The 22,994-nt window shown below is 38.9% G+C and overlaps 1 protein-coding gene across 4 annotated transcripts in view; it reads left to right on the forward strand.

The window, feature by feature from the left end:
- LOC115218865 (F-box/WD repeat-containing protein 1A) overlaps nucleotides 1-22,994 on the forward strand; it is a 147,244-nt gene that overhangs the window by 94,535 nt on the left and 29,715 nt on the right. For 2 of the 4 annotated variants that reach the window (XM_029788819.2, XM_029788820.2), the window contains exons 5-6: nucleotides 14,378-14,515; nucleotides 16,210-16,248. In XM_029788819.2, the coding sequence (XP_029644679.1) occupies nucleotides 14,378-14,515; nucleotides 16,210-16,248 (177 nt within the window). The remainder of the gene's footprint in view (nucleotides 1-14,377; nucleotides 14,516-16,209; nucleotides 16,249-22,994) is intronic. The other 2 variants (XM_029788822.2, XM_029788823.2) reach the window with 1 other exon arrangement.

Consider the following 22,994-nt stretch of genomic DNA (forward strand, 5'->3'; position numbering starts at 1 on the left):
TTACAGTCGCACCTTTGGAGTTTAAGGTTTTCACTCCCTCATTTGCTTAGATATATTCTCGTCTTCTCTAGTTCTAGAATTGCAAGAGCATAACTTTCAAGGCTTGATGTCATTTAAGAGTCACAAGTTCAAGTGAGGCTACACCATCATCATTTAATGTCCGCTTTCCATGCTAGCATGGGTTGGACGATTTCACTGAGGTCTGGCGAACCAGGCTCCAATCTGATCTGGCAGAGTTTCTACAGCTGGATGCCCTTCCTAACACCAACCACTCCGAGAGTGTAGTGGGTGCTTTTACAAAGGCCAGTTTGGTGGTACTGGCAATGGCCACACCCAAATGGTGCTTTTTACGTGCCACCAGCACAGGAGCCAGTCCAGTGGCACTGGCTACGACCTCGCTCGAATATTTAACATTTCTTGTTAATATTATCATCCTCTTCAAGGCAGCAAGCTGGCAGAATCATTAGCACACCAGGCAGATGCTTAGTGGCATTTCATTTGTCTTTATGTTCTGAGTTCAAATATCGCCCAAGTTCTCACTTTAAATTCTAACTTCGCCTTTCATCCTTTCATAAGTACCAGTCGAGCACTGGGGGGTCGATGTAAGCAATTTACCCCACTCCTTTGAAATTACTGGCCTTTTGCCAAAACGTGAAACCAATATTATCTTCTCTCTTTTACTTGTTTCAGTCATTTGACTGTGATCATGCTGGAGCACCGCCTTTTAGTTGAGCAAGTCGACCCCAAGACTTATTCTTTGTAAGCCTTGTACTTATCCTATCGGTCTCTTTTGCCGAACCGCTAAGTAACGGGGACGTAAACACACCAGCATCGGTTGTCAAGCGATGTTGGGGAGACAAACATACACACACACACACACACACACACACACACACATATATATATACATATATACGACAGGCTTCTTTCAGTTTCCGTCTACCAAATCCACTCACAAGGCTTAGGTCGACCTGAGGCTATAGTAGACATTTGCCCAAGATGCCACGCAGTGGGACTGAACCCGGAACTGTGTGTTTGGTAAGCAAGCTACTTACCACACAGCCACTCCTGCACCTAATTTACATGAAACACACTCATGAACAAACTTTTTTGTAGTATGCAGAGTGTTTCGTTTCTAAGACTTTCCCAAGTCCTACGCTTCTGGGTTCATATGGGAAGCCAGTAGAAAGTGGTTGCTTCTTGAGGAGTTCACTACTGACCTGCTGCAGGATGTCATATTACTTTTAAGCACTTGGTTGCTGTTTTTGTTTCTGTCATTCAGCAGATGTTGTCTGAGTGATACCACACAGCACTCAAAGGCTGTAAGCACTAATCTTAAGCCTCTTCTTTTTCATCCAAGATAAACTGTCAGTATCATTGTTTCTGCGGAAGTTAAGTTTGCTATTTGATGTCAAGATCTCGAGAGGTTTTATGTCCTTGGAACGGACTTCCTCAGTAGACTAGTCAAGTATCCCAAATGTTGATAATGGTGGAATACTGTCTTGTAACAATAAAGCTCTGATTGCGATATCTTCAGTCTGGTATGATAATCTATGGTTACTCTTTGTTCATGGCACCTTTGTATGACATATTTTCACCAATAGTTAGGTACTTGTACTATGAGGAACAAGGAAGATTGAGAGGTTACTGGTGCAAAGCTTTTGGGGTTTGAGTAACAGTTTTACTTCATTCAGTTGTCAAATATGAATGCTTCTTTCGGCCAAATTTTATTGCATCAGAAAATGTTGTGACTAAATCCAGCTGTTTCTCAGTATTGTAAATATTTTTTAGTATAGATCTTTCAAAAGAAATTATCGGTTACATTAGTGCTTGCTGTTGTAAATCCTAGAACATTTACCAATGACTTTTTATGCAAGATATAACTGGATTTAAGGTCGAAATAAACTGAAGTGCTGGCGGACTGTCGCCTTGGAACACTCCCTTTGTGTGTGAAGGCTCTGTTTCATGGGACCCACTGTGCATGCACACGTGCACACACCTACACACAAAGGCTGTGTGTATTATAAAATGTCAATGATCATCCCTTGTATTTTGTTTTATTTTTATTGTATTTGTGTTAAATTCAAAGTTTTGTTTCCAGGTTGACTTCCAGAATGGTTCCAGGAAGATTTGAACCCTGTTTTGTGGTCAGAATGTTGTCTGTACTTGAAATAAAGTGGGGACACATTTTTGATATCCCCTCTTGAGATATCCCTTTTGTAAGATGTGTGTATTGTTTTGCTTGTCTGTTTGGAGATCAGTATGTGTGTGCATGTGTGTGTGTGTGTGTGTGTGTGTGTGTGTGTGTGTGTGTGTGTGTGTGTGTGTGTGTGTGTGTGTGTGTGTGTGTGTGTGTGTGTGTGTGTGTGTGTGTATATATATATATATATATATACATACGCACACACATGCACACATTTCTACTTCTCTAGTCAGCTGTCAGTGCATGTGTTTGTGTTTCTATTGATGTCTGAGTGAAATATATCTTCTCTCTGCCTCACACTCTGACTTTCCCTGTCCCTCTCAAAATACCACCAATACTGCAAAATCACAAATGTTAATTCTGCTGTGACCTTTCACAAGCCTCTTGCTTGAAGCTGTATGTCCCTGTGCATCTGTGTGTGTGTGTGTGTGTGTGTGTGTGTGTGTGTGTGTTCATGTTCCCTGTGTATGTCCGTGTCTCTATCCCTGTGTGTTTGTGTGTGGCTATATTTGTTCATGTTTGTCTGCGTTTCTATTCCAGTGTCTACCTGTTTGTGTCTGCCTGTGTGAGTATGTCCATGTCCATCTAGGTGTGTGTGTGTCTGTCTGTTTGTCTATATCTGGTCATATTTCTCCTCTGTGTGTATGTGTAATATATATAGGAGTGTGCTTGCATACGTACAAGTGTGTGTCCTTTTACGTGTCTGTTACGTAAATATAATTCCATCCCACTTCCTGCTCGAGGAGTTTCCTCTGGTGTTTGGGCTTTCTGACAACATACATTTAGTTTTCATATCAGTTTCTTTGTGTGTGTGTGTGTGTGTGCCTAGTTGTATATGTACTTTTCTACTTTGTGTTGTATGTGTTGGAAAATGGGGAAAAAAAAAAATGCATTCCTAAAGGTGACATTTCAAATATGCTGTTGTCTTTGTAGTGGTAAATAACATTAATGCAACACACAGCTGCTGCTGCTTGGTCATTCAACCTGTTAGAAATGGCAGCCAGTTGTCCCTCAAATCACACTTCACTGTCATAGGAAAGAGTACATTGGTTCATGTAGTCCTGGGCTCCCTATACATTGGGGGGTAAAAAAACAATATGATTACACTTGTAGGGTCTTTGATCATAAGTCTGCTCTTTTTTTTTTATTACTTTCAATATAGGCGCAGGAGTGGCTGTGTGGTAAGTAGCTTGCTAAACAACCACATGGTTCCGGGTTCAGTCCCACTGCGTGGCATCTTGGGCAAGTGTCTTCTGCTATAGCCCCGGGCTGACCAATGCCTTGTGAGTGGATTTGGTAGACGGAAACTGAAAGAAACCCGTCGTATATATATATATATATGTGTGTGTGCATGTGTGTTTGTGTGTCTGTGTTTGTCCCCCTAGCATTGCTTGACAACCGATGCTGGTGTGTTTACGTCCCCGTCACTTAGCGGTTCGGCAAAAGGAGACCGATAGAATAAGTACTGGGCTTACAAAGAATAAGTCCCGGGGTCGATTTTCTCGACTAAAGGCGGTGCTCCAGCATGGCCGCAGTCAAACGACTGAAACAAGTAAAAGAGTAAGCAGTTTTATTTGGTTGATATATTTTGTAGCGTTGTCCCTTTTCCTTGTACACATAATTTGAGAATATTGTTTGTGAGGTGTACTGTTCCACTAATTGTTATTAGGCTTGTTTTGGGTGTGATATCCTGTTTGTGACGTGATGTTGATAGGGGAAACAAAGTATCCAGTTATCTATGCTTGTTATATTGTCTGAATGAATGTTGTTTTGGAATAAGTGGTTTGTTATAAGTACTATTTCATAGTTATAAGTTATCACTATTTGTGTACTCTTATGTTGTTACTTGTGGTATGAAGTTGCTAGATCTTTTATTCGGTGGTTTTCTTCATGGGTAACCCAATTAAGCTTGGATAATGCTTAGATATTGGTGTGTAGTTTTCGGAGGTTCTGTGGTGTATATATTGGGTTATCCCATAAAATAATGCATTTTTTATACTTTTAATTTTTCAAAATTAAGATAGACGAAGTTCTTTTTTAATCTAAAATATACTCTCCTTCATTTTCTATAATGCTCCCTCATCTTTCTGGTAGACTTGCAAGGCCCCTCTTAAAATTCACTTGTCCATGATGAAAAGTACTTCTCCAGTACTGTTCTGACCTCGTCTACAGAATTCATATTTTTTCTGCCCAAATGATTTTGAAGACTATGGAATAAATGATAATCAGATGGGGCAATGTCCGAATACGGTGGGTGGGGTTCGTTACCCATTCAAACTGCTCCATCCTTTGGAATGTCATCCTTGCTGTATGTGGCCGAGCATTATCCTGAATGAAGAACACCTTTCATCTTGAAACCAAAGATGGTTGTTTTTCTTCTAGTGCTGGTGTCGCTGAATGGTTGACTGACCAAATCCAAGCTTCTCTGTTACGATGAGATTTTATTCCACTTGGGTTTGCAGGACATCCTTGTCAAGCTCTACGAGTCCTCCAGGACGAGGTTCATCTTCTAGGGTTTAGTTTCCAACTTGGAATTTGTGGAACCACCACCACCACTGACACTGGCTTATGCTTATTGTCCAATCCCCATATATTGCATTAATATTCCTCACACAAGCAAAATATGCTAAATATGCTCCTTAGCTTTGAAAAAATAACCATTAAAATTGAACTGCATTCTTCAAAACTTATTGCACTAAGAATAAGGACAAGGTAGAATTACCACCTGCTTTTATAGCAAGTTGATGTAGGTAGTTTATCCCATCCCCTCCGACTTTTAGTTCATGTAATTGAAGAAACCGCATTTATTGGATGACCCTATATATATATATATATATATATATATGCTTATATATATATGCTTTATTTAAAAGCACCAGAAATTCGACAAAAGCTGTTACTTGGAGATTCACCTTTCTGTTCGTCGGACAGTTTTTTTTTTTTCACAAAATTGTCCGACGAACGGGAAAGTGAAACTCCGAGTAACAGCTTTTGTTGAATTTCTGCTGCTTTTAAATAAAGCATATTACTCTGCCTCTGGTATTTGAGTACTCTTTTTTCCACCTTGTTTCACATTTATGTGTTTACTCCAGTGTATGTATATATATATATATATAAATATATATATGTGGAGGCGCAATGGCCCAGTGGTTAGGGCAGCAGACTCGCGGTCGTAGGATCGTGGTTTCGATTCCCAGACCGGGCGTTGTGAGTGTTTATTGAGCGAAAACACCTAAAATTTCCACGACGCTCCAGCAGGGGGTGGTGATCCCTGCTGTACTCTTTCAACACTCTTTCTTCTGTTGGCCTGCTCGCTTAACCAGCGGGGTGGCATCATTCAAAGGCTAAAACAATGCGAACGCATTGTGACCAGCGATGTGTAACAACATCTGATGGTCTGGTCGGTCATGTGATCACGTGATTATATATATATATATATATATATATATATATATATATATATATATATGACAAGTTGTAAATAATGGTCATTACATATTTTCCTTTGCTGGAGAAAATTTGGCTTACATCTGTTTCCAGTAGTCATTATAGGTACATTACTGATAGGTTTACTTAATTGGTCTATTGAACAATTGAGAAAAATTGAACGACCTAAAAGAAATTGATGCTACTTTCAGGATGGTGACAAGAAAAGCAGAAAAATTTGTGAAATGTTGATTTATATTTTCACAAGTTCTATTTGAGGTAAACAATAAGTGTCACAAAGTGCGGTATATTAACAATCACAAATGTTCAAAATGTCTTCCGTGCACTTTGTGACAGCATTTAATTGAGAAATCCAAGCTCATGTGGCATTATGAAGTGTAACTTGAGGGATGTCATTCCAAGCTTTTATCAAGCACACTTTCAATTCATCAGTGATGGTCGTATGGCATTGATATTTCTGTATCTCTGCCAATAACAAGCTCCAGACACAGTAATTCATCACATTTAAAGGCCAATTTTTGGGTGTAATAAAGTCAGTCAGTTTTGCCTTCAAATTTTCTGCTTTTCTAGTGATCACCCTGTATAAACTGGTTGGCATTTTGAAGGGCATCCAACTGTAGAAACCATGCCAAAACTAGCACTGGAGCTCAACACGGCCCTACAGCATGCAATTCCTCTCAAACTGTCCAACCCATGCCAGCATGGAAAAACATGTTAAATGATAATGATTATGATGTATCTATTATTCTTTTGTTGAATATTTGTGCTGCTGTGTTTGTTTTGGTGATTGTTGAATTTTGTTCATCTTAGTTTTAATCAAAATTAAAAATCGAAATCAATCAACATCAATGGAATTTGTAGCTGTGATGCCAGTGCCGGTGGCACGTAAGAGAACCATCCGAATGTGGCCGTAGCTAGCACCGCCCTGACTGGCCTCCGTGCCGGTGGCACGTAAAAAGCACCATCCAATCGTGGCCGTTGCCAGCCTTGTCTGGCCTCCGTGCCTGTGGTGCGTAAAAAGCACCATCCAATCGTTGCCTTTGCCAGCCTCGACTGGCCGCTGTGCCGGTGGCACATAAAAAGCACCATCTGATCGTGGCCGTTTGCCAGCCTCGTCTGGCACATAAAAACCACCTACTACACTCACGGAGTGGTTGGCGTTAGGAAGGGCATCCAGCTGTAGAAACACTGCCAGATCAGACTGGGCCTGGTGCAGCCTCCTGGCTTCCCAGACCCCAGTTGAACCGTCCAACCCATGCCAGCATGGAAAGCGGACGTTAAACGATTATGATGATGATGATGATGATCAGTTTTGTTTCCTGGAGGAACTCTTTCATTATTGAAAAAAAATTTTTTTTTCAGTTTTGAAAAGTGTTTTTGCTTTCTTTATGTGTGTGTGTGTGTGATGATAATTGGTAGGTGACCTGAGGAGTGAGTTGGGGGAATTGTTTGCCAAGTGGTTGGTACTTATATGTGAAAAAGGAGGAAGAGCTGGTGATGTCTGGGAAAGAGTTGTAGTTGGTTTGGTGAGAAGTGTGTCTCTTGATGTGGATTAAGATGTAAAAAGAGTTCAGTAGCTCTTATGCTATGTCAACTCTATTGTTGACTATTATTTGAAAGTCTAGTGGTGTTGGGTGCATTGAAATCTTCCCTGACAACAGTGTTTGGGAGGGTGCTGTAAGTGCATTACCTGGGGGTATATAATCCAGGTGGATGGTTGCTAAAAATAGCGGAGGTATACATTGTATTTATGATATTAATATACTTTGTGTTATTTCGTAAACCTGTGTTTCTATTGGTGATAATGGTGGTGAATACACTTTTTGCCTGTGATAAAACTGCACTTGTTGTAAAAGAGTCTGTCTAGCCTGGTTTCAATATAATTTAACTCGACTTGTGTGCGATGGATACTCTTTACTCTTTTACTTGTTTCAGTCATTTGACTGCGGCCATGCTGGAGCACCGCCTTTAGTCGAGCAAATCGACCCCGGGACTTATTCTTTGTAAGCCCAGTACTTATTCTATCGGTCTCTTTTTGCCGAACCGCTAAGTGACGGGGACGTAAACACACCAGCATCGGTTGTCAAGCAATGCTAGGGGGACAAACACACACACATACACATATATACATATATACGACAGGCTTCTTTCAGTTTCCGTCTACCAAATCCATTACAAGGCATTGGTCGGCCCGGGGCTGTAGCAGAAGACACTTGCCCAAGATGCCACGCAGTGGAACTGAACCCTGAACTATGTGGTTGGTTAGCAAGCTACTTACCACACAGCCACTCCTGCGCCTATGTTCATTTTTCTTTTTTTTCTTTTTACCTGTAAGAACGTATATTGAATTATTGCTATATGGATGTTGTCCGGTTTACAAAGTTTGAGTGCGACATGTTTATTTTTTAAGTGGAATCTGTACAGAGTTTAGGTCAGCCATGGACAAATTGTGACCTACGGGATTTTCTGAATGGCATGCCTAATGGAAAATTGCCCTTTTTAAAATTTATTCAGTTTTTTTTTTTGTTGTTGTCGTGTGGTCTGCCAGATGATGAGCTGTGTCGCTTGCAGTCTAACTTCTTGAAAAATCAGTTGCTCATACCTGGTACTTTTGGTTTTTATCCCTTTAGTATTCAGATTATTTTGCCAAGTGTCATGCTTATTTATTGACGTTGATTTAAATAACTCCTGCATTATCTTGTGGCTTTGAGATTTTGATGATGTTATTGTTTATTTTTAGAATGGCATTGTAGGATTAATGTAAGAGGCTGGATCCAGTCAGTTTGACTGAAAAACAGGTAGAATATTTTGGGCCAGATATGCCAAAGGGTTAATGTTGTCGGTATTATTTTTGTAAAGTCTATTTCCCTATGTTACTTGGAAATGATGTTTGCATATTTTTCCCCTTGTTTTTTGGTTTTTGAAGATTTTATAAAAGGTTTCTAAGGGGTTTATAGCTTGCTTCTTCATGCAGCCTTTGTTGTTCTTGGATGGTGCACATATGTGCCGAGAGAAATATTTCTGTGTTGATCAGTTGATTGGCATTCTAGCTATGGCCATTCTATCTTATGGCACGTTATAATCAGGAACAATTTATTCTGCATATTTCACCATTCTAAAAATAGTGTGCTCATATTTGTGGAAGATTTAGGTGCAATTTCTTGCATATTAAGCAAAGCTCATTGGAAACATTCTCACTACTTCCTTGATTAGTGTAAAGACTTCCTCCCTACCTTCTTGGTTAGTGTAGAGGTTTCATCACTACTTCCTTGATTGGTAGTTTGTAAATAAAGTATCAGATTTCTGTTGTAGTTGATGTGGTTGTGATAATTCACACTTCTCTCTTTTGCAATATATTCTAAGTCTTTACTGGTTACAGTCATTGGATTGCAGCCATGCTGGGGTGCCACTGCTCAGTTTGGTCATACATTTTATAGATTTCCATTTATCAAATGTCTAAGATCATCTTTATTGTAAAGCAATATAACTTGACAAGGTACATTTAATTTTTTTTTTGGCTCAAAAAGCAAAAGCAAGGCCATGTAGGGGGACATGGAATTACGTACAGGGAGGGTGTTAATACAAAGAGTTCAGGCCATTTCTGGTCAAGAGAGACTTTGAACCAAGTGGTTGTCGGCATCTCCACTATCTCATCCGGCAGCTTATTCCACGGATCCGCAACCCGGACGGGGTTCAACATGTAGTGAAGGAATGTAATTCAACAAATTTTTTGTTTGATACAAATACACACAAATAGACAACGTCCCTTCTGAAGTGATTAAAAAATATTTGCAGATGTATGTCGAAGGTCATTTGAAAAACTAAGTGTTTGTTACTGCATCATGCAATTTCTTCTGAATGTATGCAAACATTGTCAAGCTAGTAAGAAGTTGGTTTCACAACCACAATGTCTCGAGTTTGTTTCCATTGCAGGGAACTTTGGGCATGCATCTTTTATAGTCTCAAGTCAACCGAAGCCTTGTGAGCGAAATTGGTTACACAGAAACTGTATGGAATCTCATCAGATGGACTGTATATGTGATTCAAAATGTCCAGCTTTAGCACATACTGTATCACATTGATTCAGCCTAAAAGTTGCATTTAAGGCACAAGTGTCTGTGGAATCCTCAGCTTTCATCATCATCATCATCATCGTTTAACTTCTGCTTTCCATGCTAGCATGGGTTGGACGATTTTGACCGAGGGCTGGCGAACCAGATGGCTGCACCAGGCTCCAATCTTGATCTGGCAGAGTTTCTACAGCTGGATGCCCTTCCTAACGCCAACCACTCCGAGAGTGTAGTGGGTGCTTTTTAGATGCCGCCTGCACGGGGCCCAGTCAGGTGGTACTGGCAATGACTTCGCTCGAATCTTTTTACACGTGCCACTGGCACAGGTGCCAGTGAAGCGACGTTAACAGCTAGGTATTTCAGTTGATCAAACAATTGAATGCTTTTTGTTGAAACTGATGGAAGATACATTGTCAAGCTCTTCCCAAATTGCAGTTTTCTTTTAAATTGTATTGTTAAATTACATTGATAATTTCTACGATGATGCAGTCACACCGGAGTAATGATGATGCAAATTTCTATGATGATGCAGTCACACCGGAGTAATGATGATGCAAATTTCTATGATGATGCAGTCACACCGGAGTAATGATGATGCAAATTTCTATGATGATGCAGTCACACCGGAGTAATGATGATGCAAATTTCTATGATGATGCAGTCACACCGGAGTAATGATGATGCAGTCGCGAATTTGTTGGTCGAAACAATGCTCAGAAAGTTTGCAAATTTATGCACTGAAATAGTGTTAGGTTTTAAACCACCTCCTTTATTGTGGGATATCGAAGACAATTGAAGTCTTAAAATGAAGCAAGGAATAGTCTTATGAAGAGCCATAACTGTAGGCCTCTGAATACTTTAAACAGCTTTACCCATAGAATGAAGCTAGACACAGTTGTAATCTCTAACCTCAATAGCAAAATAGGTGCAAGTGTGGCTGTGTGGATAGGTGCAGTTAAGAAGTTTGTTTCCAGACCCATGTGTTTTTGTGTTCAGTCCCAGTGTGTGGTACCTTGAACAGGTGTTGTCTACTGTAGTCCCAAGCGGCGAGCTGGCAGTAACGTTAGCATGCCGGGCAAAATGCTTAGCGGTATTTCGTCTGTCGTTACGTTCTGAGTTCAAATTCTGCCGAGGTCGACTTTGCCTTTCATCCTTTCGAGGTCGATAAAGTACCAGTTTCGGACTGGGGTCGATGTAATCGACTTAATCCCTTTGTCTGTCCTTGTTTGTCCCCTCTATGTTTAGCCCCTTGTGGGTAGTAAAGAAATATATAGTCCCAAGCTGACCAAAACCTTATGAGTGAATTTGATTAATGGAAACTGAAAGAAATCCATTTTGTGTGTATGTGTGCACCCTCGTCTAGATATCACGTGATGGCTGTAAATGAGCATCACCATCAGACAAGCGGTGTTGTTAGTTTCCAGTCTTCCGTGCAAAATGCCTGGCCATAGGAAATTATCGCTTGGAAACTGGTGAGGTTTGGCAACGGGAAGCGCATCCAGATGCTTCGGCAAATTCTGTCTGACTCCCGTGAGCACGGAAAACTGGATGTTCAGTAATGATGAGGAATTGAGATTCTAAAACCAAGGTACCACGAAAAAGGCATTTGTGTGGGTGCTGGTGTCACGTAAAAAGCAGCCAGTACACTCTGCATAGTGGTTGGCATTAGGAAGGGCATCCAGCAATAAAAACCAAGTTAAAACAGACTATGGAACCTGGTGCAGGCCCCTGACCATGCCAGTCCTTGTCTAACCCATATCAACATGGAAAACAGAGTCAAATAATGATGATGAAGAAAACTTTAATGAAGATTTACAAACTTATGTCGTAAAATGGAGGCGCAATGGGCCCAGTGGTTAGGGTAGCGGACTCGCGGTCGTAGGATCGCGGTTTCGATTCCCAGACCGGGCGTTGTGAGTGTTTATTGAGTGAAAACACCTAAAGCTCCACGAGGCTCCGGCAGGGGTGGGGTGATCCCTGCTGTACTCTTTCACCACAACTTTCTCTCATTCTTTCTTCTGTTGGCCTGCTCGCTTAGCCAGTGGGGTGGCGTCATTTGAAGGCTAAAAAAACAATGCGAAGCGCATTGTGACCAGCGATGTGTAGCAACATCTGATAGCCTGGTCGGTCACGGTCACGGTATGTCGTAAAATAGAAATAATAAAACAAGGAATTTTTGCAAGTTCTACTTGTTCTTGTTAGTAGTATTAAAAAGACAGTGGCTGGCAGAACATCAAATAAGACGTGTAGTAGTATTTATTTACCTCCCATTATGTTCTGAATTCAAATTCCAGTCAGGTTTGCCTGTCATCCGTCAGTCAAATAAAAACCCCAAAAAAACAGAATCACCAGTCAATAAAAATAGTTACTGTGGTTGATATAAGTGGGCTGTAATCTAGAGGGTAGTACCCCAGCTTGGCCACAGTCCAATGACAGACCAGTGAAAGAGGTTATTTGTGCCTGCATGGTAGACAAAACAGAGCAAATATGAAAACAATGGTAATTTCGGTATGTTGTTGCTGGATTGAAACCTCGATGGTTGTTTCTCCAAAACCTATGCATTCTGTCCTATCCTTCCACCCCCTACTTCCAATTTTCATTGGTTCAGTCTTGTGTAAATATGCTTCAGTTGTCACTGTGGAATGTTGACATTTGGATTAACAAGGGCAAAAACGTATACCTCCCCATTATTACATATCCATAAATCGTGTGGGTCTGCATATGAGTTGTGTGTGTTTGTGTGTGCCTTTGCATATATCTGTATAGTGTGTGTGTGTGTGTGTGTGTGCTTGCATGCACTTGTATGTATGTATGCACATACACACGTTCAAGTGACAGGAATTTTAAAATCTAATAACTTCTCCATCTTGTAATTATTTATGAATATTTTTATTTGCGAATAGTTTCGTATAGAAAGAAAATTTAACAACTGGAGATTAATATTCTTCAGTTATGAAGAATTAGGCTGCTTAGATGTCCTCTACATTTCGGCTTGACAGAGACGGGCTCTCTCTATGTTTTCATGACAGCAGTGAATAATTCTGGTTGAAAACTTTTAATTTCTTTCTGCGCAAATGTTGTTCTCGAGCTACTGAACTGTATACTCTTACTCTTTTACTTGTTTCAGTCATTTGACTGCGGCCATGCTGGAGCACCGCCTTTAGTCGAACAAGTCGACCCCGGGACTTATTCTTTGTAAGCCCAGTACTTATTCTATCGGTCCCTTTTGCTGAACCGCTAAGTGACGGGAACGTAAACACACCAGCATCAGTTGTCAAGCAATGCTAGGGGGACAAACACAGACATACATATATATATATATATATATATATATATATATATATATATATATATATATACATACATACATATATACGACAGGCTTCTTTCGGTTTCCGTCTACCAAATCCACTCACAAGGCTTTGGTCGGCCCGGGGCTATAGCAGAAGACACTTGCCCAAGATGCCACGCAGTGGAACTGAACCCGGAACCATGTGATTGGTTAGCAAGCTACTTACCACACAGCCACTCCTGCGCCTATGGAGATTATCGGTGCATACACACTCCTTCAATTATCTACGAAGAAAAAGAACACTAATTAGGCGTGGCTGTGTGACTAAGGAGCTTGCTTTGCGATTATGCAGTTTCAGGTTCAGTCTCACTATATGGCACTCGGGCAAGTAACTTCTAAAGACCTGACCAATGCCTTGTGAGTGAATGTGATAAACTGCATTAAAGCCCTTTTTGTGTGTGCGTGTCAAAACTATATTGTACTCACTAATGAAATGCTAGAGAAAAATTTTAAAAACTGGTGTTACAGGAAGATGGCTACAAATATGTAACATAATGTTTTCTAGAAGTTGTACAGTGAAAAATATAACATTGCTGTCATTAAGGAAAAAAATTAGTTAGGATATAATTTCGGTATTTTTAGGAAAAAAAAAAAATTGGCATTTAAAAATATTAGTTATATATAAAAAAAACAATATATTGTACTCACGAAACGCTAGAGAAATTAAAAACCAGCGTTACAGGATAAATTGCCTGGGTCATCTGGATTAATTTTAGCAATCCCTTTTGGGGATATTGCTTCCTCTAATTCTGTGTGTGTGTGTATATGTGTATGTATATATGATGATGATGATGATATATATATATATGAGGCATAAATAATGGTTTTCATACGTTTGTGCATTAGACTTACAACTACTTCAGACAGGCGTTTTGGGTGCATTCATGTTCTGATTTAATTAATTGATTGATCAATCAACCAAATAATCAAACCATAAATGCACCCAAAGTGTATATCCGAAACAGCTGTAAGTCTATAATGCATAAAGAAATGTATAAAGCCCATTATTTATACCTATTTTATATATCGCTCTCTAGAATCAAACCATATTAACTTGTTAATACAACCATGTATTTACAAATCTGATTGGTGATGGACGACAACTTTGAATTACCAATCATAGGACCTTTTCTTAGCTGAGATCAACTTTGCCTTTCACTGTTTCAGAGTAGACCAAATAAGTACCAGTGCATACTGGCAACAATGCAATTGACTTATTCCATCCCCCAAATTGCCGGCCTTGTGCCAAAATTTGAAATCATTATTATTATTATTATTAAAGCAATCTTTATTAACCTCTTTCAGAGAATTGAAAATAACTGGAGGACGGGCCAACACACACTACAGCGGATTCACTGTAGAAGCGAAACTAGTAAAGGAGTGTATTGCCTTCAGTACGATGACCAGAAGATCGTTAGTGGCTTAAGAGACAATACGATTAAGGTAAGTATCTAATTCCAAGCCCTCCTTTCCCGACTTCCACCACTTTTTATTTTTTTTTTTTTTTAAGAAATGGAAATTTTGCTATATTTTTGTTTTGTATTCATATATGTTTGTAGATGTGTACTTGATAGTCTGTGTCAAAGGGGTGGGCGGATGCCTTGATTTTTTTTTGTTTTTTAGAGAAATTAGGGAGACATGCATACATCGTACCCACATGCGCACACACACACACACACACACACACACACAAAGTAACAACCACACATGCACACATGAAATTTGATTCCTTACCGAATAAAAATGACATAACTAGTAATACTACTACTACTACTGTTGATAATAGTTTCTTCCATTGACACAAAGCCATTTTTGTAGCGGGTGGAGGATGTGGTTGTCGAGTAAATTAGCTACAGTACTCGGTTGGTAACGGAATTTGTTGACCTCTGGAAGAAGAAAAAGAGATGTCGATCCCTTTTGGGAATGAATGATAAAATAAAGTACCAGTCGAGTACTGGGGTTGATGTAATTGACATACCCCCTCCTCCACCTCAAAATTGCTGGCTTTGTGCCAAAATTAGAACTATCCTCATTATTAGTTAAGAACGTGATGGATGACAGACTTGGTGGAATGATGGGCGAAATGCCTTTATAGTATCATCCCTTTATATGAGTCAATGAGGAAGCCTCTATGTGGTTGCTTGACCTGCTAAAAATAGCAGCAAAATTATGCTTAAGTCACTTTCCTCCCTACTCTGCATTATTACAATATTCATAGCTAAAACACACTTGATCACAGGTCAGTGCATTCTGCTGTCAAGGGGCTAAAAAAACAAGGTCCCTTTGCATTGTGATCAACTCTGCTTTTTATTCCCCTTAAGCCAATACAATAGGTGCTTGTTTAATAGTGGATGAATGATTTAATTGACTGTGCCACCCCCCCTCCCCATCAAAATATCATCTTCATGCCAAAGTTAGAAATTATTTAGTTGTCTCTGTTTTGAGTTCAATTTCTGTTGAAGTTCGACTTGGCCTTTCATAACTCTGGGGTTGAAAAAAAAAAAGAAAAGAAAAGAAAAAAAAAGTACCATTTTGTGTGCAGCAGTCTTGATTCAAATAGATTTTGTTACTTGGTGCTAATTAATGTAAGAAATTATTGTTATTGTGTCATGTTGGCAGATAAATAAGTGTTGGTCTAAATGCCTTTTAAACCATTCAGTTTTTGTTCTAATTTTTAGATTTCAAATCCTGCCAGAGTAGCTTTTGCCTTTTATTTGTTATGGTTTGATGAAATAATTTTCAAGTCGTGTATTTTGTGATTGTCCGAAATGGGCTTGTACTAATTAAAATAAATTTATCATCATAATTAGTAATATTATTATTAATAGTAATATTCTCTGTGAATAAATACAAATACCAATGTTAAAATTATTTTATTTTTATATCATTATCATTATCATTATTATTATTATTATTATTATTATTTTTGTGATTATTACAATGGAATAAACCCTTTAAAAAATAACTTAGAAAAAGTAAGGTTTTACGAGATAGATTATGCAATTTCCAAATTTTTAGAAGAAATTATTAGAAAAATTATTTTCCTCAATCTGATTCAAAATTTTAAAAACACCAAAAATTCCTAAATTCTCTTAGATTTCAATGTCTCAAAAAAAGAAAACCATTTTTATTTTTAGATTTACCAATATCCATGTAAGGAAGATTCGAATATTAAGGTTAGACCACTTTCGCTTGTAGTCTTGCTCCTATGTTTATACATACATACACACACACACACACACATATATATATATGCATACACATGTACATATAAAACATACACACGTATATGCACACACATACAAACATGCACATACTCACATGCATACATGCATATACATACACAAGCATCCTCCACATTACAGAATTCTACATTCCTGGAAAATCTTGGCATAATGCAGGATTTTGTAATGTGAAACTTATTTTCCCATTGATTTCCATGTTATAAATTGAGATGTTCTGATGGAATTTTTTTTTTTTTTTTTTCCTTTTTTGTTGGGGAGGGAATATCAACAACAAAAACATATTTTGATCAATTTTATGCATGAAATTGATTTTCAAACACACGGGAACTGTAGAGAAGTACATGAAAACATTTGAAGAGAAGTACGTAAGGGAATGAATAGAATGCATTAATATAGTAAAGTAGGAACTCACTACAAAAAGAAAAAAGAAAAAAAAAAGAAAAGAAAAAGTAGAAAAAAGTCGACTGCTGTGTTGCCATGAAGACTTACTGGGAGGATGAAAAGCACTGTCTTCTTGCCCTGTGGATCATAATTATAATCATCCACTTCAGTAATGAAAAATGTACACAAAGCTGTATGATATTGACAATGCTTTATTTCTTTGTGAGGCTCAGTGTAGGAACTGAGCTGATGATTATGAACTCCTCTTGGCCAGATTCTTTACAGCCAATTGAAATATATTTCTTTACTACCCACAAGGGGCTAAACACAGAGGGGGCAAACAAGGACAGACAAACGGATTAAGTCGATTATATCGACCCCAGTGCGTAACTGGTACTTAAATTTATCGACCCCGAAAGGATGAAAGGCAAAGTCGACCTCGGCGGAATTTGAACCCAGAACGTAACGGCAGACGAAATACGGCTACGCATTTTGCACGGCGTGCTAGCGTTTCTGCACGTTCGCTGCCTTGCAGCCAATTGAAATAGTGTGGGTGGAGCTCTTGGCCATATTCTTTACAGCCAATTGAAATAGTGTGGGTGGAGCTTCTGTAGCCTCTTCTTGCTTTGTGGCCTTCTCTCTTAGTTTGTTCCTTCTCGAGCCATGCCTGGCTCATAAGGGCCAGTTTCCCCGGTTTCTTGGTGTATATGTTCTCCACCTGGATGGGACGCCAGTCCGTCGCAGGTGAGCTGCAAGATGCAGGAGGAAAGAGTGAGAGAAAGTTGTGGCGAAAGAGTCAGCAGAAGTTTCGCCATTACCTTCTGCCGGAGCCGCGTGGAGCTTAGGTGTTTTCGCTCATAAACATACACATCGCCCGGTCTGAGATTCGAACCCGCGATCCCTCAACCGCGAACCACTAGGCCATGTGCCTCCACTCCTCTCTCTTAGTCTAAAAGCATCAGCTCTTTGTTAGACAAGCATTCTCTGTCTGACTCGCATAACTCAACCATATCCCCTGCAACCTCTTCAAGCCCTGTATCATTTGTCAATCACAGTATCTTGCTAAACTTGTAGACTTTCTGCTGGTGGAAGGCCTGTATGGTCAGGAATGCAGTCTATATTTTGCCAAATGCTATTGATAGATGTATTCCAGTTCATCCCATGGTTCTGCTGTATTATCCACAACATTTATAAATTTAATATTTCCCCAGTAGTCCTCTTACTGCAGTGTTATCCTCCTCATAAATTACATTTATGTATTGTTTTAAAATTCTGTTCTTAATTTCTGTCTTGAAATTAGCTATCACACTTTGATCCATTGGCTGGAGCAAGGAAGGTTCTACTCTTAGGGTTGTATTCTGCTCTCACATTATCAGAAAGACCATTTAAGTTCACTGGGTAGCTTGGCGCATTGTGTGAAAGAGCAACATTTTGTTGGAAATATTGTGCCTGGCATTGTGCTTTTCTAAAGCAGAGCAAAAAATATTTATAAGCCAGTTTTGGAAACATTTGTAGTCATCTCAGCTTTTTTTTTTATTTGAATCCCTAATCACAGGTCAATTAAACTTGTAGTCCATGAAGGATTTTAGATTTCCAGAACAAGGGCTTTAATTTCATATCACTGGTAGCCTTTGATCCCACTAGAATTGTTAGGGAGTTTTTGAAAGCTTACAGCCTACTATTGATTTATTTCTCTAGAAATGTAAGTCCTAGCATGTGTACTTCCAGAAAAGCTTAGCTTCATCAACCTTCTTTATTTGTTCTTGTTTGTGACCTCCTTCAGCAATAATTTTCTTCAGTTCCTCAGGATAAGTAAATGAAACGGTGGAGAAGTGATGTTGAAAAGTGGGAGCTGTATGACACGAGAAAAATAATGCAATTGTTAAATCTAGTTACAAGACTCGGGGCAAGAATGCTGAGAGCAGTGAAAAAAAAAAACATGGTCATTTGAATTGGTGTGGGCACAAAGAAGGACTGGGTAGAGAAGAGAATGAATAGCTGTTTGCAAGAAAGTCGATATGAATGTAGAACAGGGTACTGTGAAAGAAGAGGGGGATCTTTTCGGTTTGAACGGTAGTTTTTTCTAGCAGTGTCATATGAAATTGTCACCCATAATTATGACCCTAGTATCGATCTATTGCATTTCAATCTGTTTTAGGGTTAGGGGTGGGGGAAAGGGTATCTTTTTTTCTTCACAAATGTAAATAAACCCAATCTGTTTCTTAAACAAGGGACATATTCATACGGCGCAGAATGTTTTTTTTTTTACCCCAATAGACGTCACTGATTGGTTGAAATTGCAGAAATTGAAGAAAAATAACAACAAATATCTTACAAACTATAGAATTTTCTCAATAAAGCCAAGAGAAAAAGATGTTTTATAAACACATTCTACCAGTATGCGAAGTTTAAAATTTTTTTAGTTACCTAGAAATTATGTTAAAAACTGCATTTCAAGCTGAAAAGATCCGCTGAGGGTATGACTTGGTGTTGGCAAGAATGTTGAGAACAATAAAACTATAAAAAGTTTGTAGGAGACAAAAACTAAATTTTAAATCAATCGGTAGACTAAGCAACAAGAATTTCAGTGAATGGAGATAGAAAAACGAGAGAAAAATTGTTGATTGTACTAATGTATCGTACCAAATATCTATTTCTAGAAAGAACTTGTGCATGTGTGTGTGTTGCATGGATTTTGATTTTTAGTTTTTAAAATTAAAGTTTCCATGAGGGTGGAATTACAAGCTCTTATCTTTAAATTAGTGGTCATACTTTACAATTACCTTTAGTGTAAAATTCTGTAACTAGAGATTTTCATAAGGTGTATACTTTGTGTGTTTGTGTGTTTGTGTGTACATCATACACATGTACCTGTCTGTATGTATACAGTACCTAAAAAAAATGACCCATAGGCAGTTTTAGCAGAGTTGATTGTGATGCAAGCATTTGGACTAGGCCTCTGGTTGGAAGATAACTTCCTTCTACTAGTCCCACAGGCTCTAAAATGGGGTCAAGACCACTGCCCTTTCTCCTTCATGTCATTTTAGACACATGCACTATTGGACACACACACATTACGCATTCATTCGCACTTACTCACTCACACACAATCACTTTCTCTTTCTCTGTCTTTCTCATATGCACTCCCAGTGAACCTTTGTTAAACTGCACTAATAATAGTGAGGAATGGTGTGTCTAACCTGACTGAGTAAACCAGCGGTAGGATTTTAAAATTGTGATATCGAAAATATATGCAATTTAAGCTGAACATGATAAACAGTAACAAAATTACTGAAAATACTGTAAGCATCTTATAATTTTATATAAAACTAGCAGTATCGCCCGGCGTTGCTCGGGTTTGTAAGGGAAATAACTATATAAGCATTTTTAGAGAGTTATAGCCAAAAAATAGCAAAGAAATGCATTAAAAATGGAAAAAAAATAATGGTAAATTTTTTTTTAAATCGTTGACTCATCGTAGACATTTTTAGAGAGTTACTTCCCTTATATAATAGCGAAAAAATGCATTAAAGTGGAAAAAAATGATGGTAAATTTTTTTTAAATCGTAGACTCATCATAGATGCGCGTTAATACCCAGAAGGGCTCGATATGAATCACGACTATAAACTGCTCCGCAAAATGTGGGAGTAGTTAGGAATCTAAATCGTAGGAGACAGTCACACAACTTCACTTTTATATATAAAGATATCTATATTTTGTAAAATCATTTAACATTCTAGTATGTAAAAAAATTAAGTTATAACTGTAAATTAATTTCATTTACCTGCAGTAGATACCTGTGGAGCTTGATGTAGTTTAGGTCGGGGTGATGACTTGTCATTAAGTACTGTGAGAGCTATGATGCTCTGCTAATCCTTACCGCTTAAACAGAAATCTTATTTGACAGTGAAGGATTGAGTTATCAGTAAGTAGGTCATCACTACCAGCAGCAGCATTGTGACAAATTGGACTGAGGATTGAGTTGGAGTTTCAGTTGTTTGATCTTACTGAAACTACCTGTGGATAATGAGTTGCCATAAGACTTTAAGATATCGATAATATTGCTAAACATCTGTGTCTGTTGACAAGTCATTATATGAACGGACAAGCCATTGTATAGAACACTTGTATAATGATGTGTTTGGGTTTCTTGGACAATTTGTTTTGTTCCTTCTCAAGCCATGCCTGGCTCATAAGGGCCGGTTTCCTGGTTTCCTTGGCGTATAGTTTCCCCACCTGGACGGGACACCGGTCCGTCGCAGGTGAGCTGCAAGATGCAGGAGGAAAGATTGAAAGTTCTGGCGAAAGAGTCAGCAGAAGTTTGCCATTACCTTCTGCCGGAGCCACATGGAGCTTAGGTGTTTCGCTCATAAACACACACGTCGCCCGGTCTGAGATTCGAACCCGCGATCCCTCAACCGCGAGTCTGCTGCTCTAACCACTAGTTTCTTGGTCAATGGTTCATCATCATTGTCTTTGTTGTTACAAATGAGAATTTCGTCTATTTCCTCTTGTAATAACACAGGATCATTCTCTGCCGTCAAATCCAGGTTTTGACATTCTCTTGTGTGACATCATCTCACCTGTTCTCTGAAGTTTATTCTAAAAATCCCTTGTGTTCAATTCTTCAGAATTGCATTCTACTTCCACATTCTGCACAGGTCTTTCCCAAGCATTATTGGTTACAGTAGTACACTTCGGTGTCTTCGACGAGGTTGCGAAATCGGTTGCAGTTCTTGAGCCACTGAGAAATTCTTTGTTCTCCTGGTTTTTCTTAGATTGTCCTCTTGTCATCACAAGAACTTTGTTCACACACCTTCACTGCTACAATGTCTTACAGGCTGCAATTACATTTTGAGTCATTGGCTTGACTCTGGATGTAAAATTTGAGCGGCAAGAAGTAAACAGGTGCATTGTTCAAAATTAATATCTTTGCTTCATTAAAAGAATGATTGACAGTATACACTTCAGTAAGTAAAGTGAGAAAACCAGTCATTAAAGGTGTGCACATTGAACCATGGTAATAATGGCCTGATAGCTGGTACATAGCATCTTTTGAAGTTGAAAATGAACTGAACTTCACCACTAACACTAACTTTAACCCTTTTCATTACCAACCCGGCTGAAACTCGGCTCTGGCTCTGTAGTACAAATGTCTTGTTTTCATAAATTTTGAATTAAAATCTTCCACCAAACCTTGGTCACAATTTATGTTTCTAACACTAGCTTAATGATGACTAAGTTATTTTACTAAATTCTTTGTTACATCTAAAATAATTGAGAGAAACGCAGAGCATCTCAAATATGGTAAGAAAAGGGTTAAAAGGCGCTTACAATTTGGATTCATGCAACACAGTACCACAGAACATTTCTTAATTTGTGACTCGGTGTGGATGTTTCTTAAACATTTAAATCAACTACATCTGGCCCAAATATTTAACCCAAACTGGTCAGATCCAGACTTTCATTCTAAAAATAAACAATAAACAGGCGCAGGAGTGGCTGTGTGGTAAGTAGCTTGTTTACCAACCACATGGTTCCGGGTTCAGTCCCACTGCGTGGCATCTTGGACAAGTGTCTTCTGCTATAGCCCCGGGCCGACCAATGCCTTGTGAGTGGATTTGGTAGACAGAAACTGAAAGAAGCCTGTCGTATATATGTATGTGTGTTTGTGTTTGCCCCCTTAGCATTGCTTGACAATCGATGCTGGTGTGTTTACGTCCCAGTAACTTAGCGGTTCGGCAAAAGAGACCGATAGAATAAGTATTGGGCTTACAAAGAATAAGTCCTGGGGTCGATTTGCTCGACTAAAGGCGGTGCTCCAGCATGGCCGCAGTCAAATGACTGAAACAAGTAAAAGAGTAATTACATCATCGAGATCTTGAAACTATGAAATGATGAATGATAAACCATGAAATAAACCAGGAATAAATGAGCATTACATTTGACAGAGTAATCTGAATGCTAAAGGGTCAAAGTTGGGTATTCTGGGGGGTAGCGACTGCTTCTTTAGCAACCCAGTTTCGTTCTTCACATTTAAATCATTTGATCTCTTCCTGAATGTTTCGATGACTTTGATTTATTCACTGCCTGATTTTGTTGTGGGTAATTTTATTGCTCAACCAAGAAGTTTGAAGTTTGTGACGGGTGGTTGTCATTGTTTAAATTGCCACAACCGTATGTCACTAGCTGGAAATATTTTAATTGCATATACTTAGCTAGTTTGGTAGCAGTTCTTTGAATTTCCGCACCACAGACATCGTTACCCACAAGATCATTGATGCATGCACTGTTG

The sequence above is a fragment of the Octopus sinensis genome, linkage group LG14 (genome assembly GCF_006345805.1).
Source record: "Octopus sinensis linkage group LG14, ASM634580v1, whole genome shotgun sequence".
NCBI classification, from domain to species: domain Eukaryota; kingdom Metazoa; phylum Mollusca; class Cephalopoda; order Octopoda; family Octopodidae; genus Octopus; species Octopus sinensis.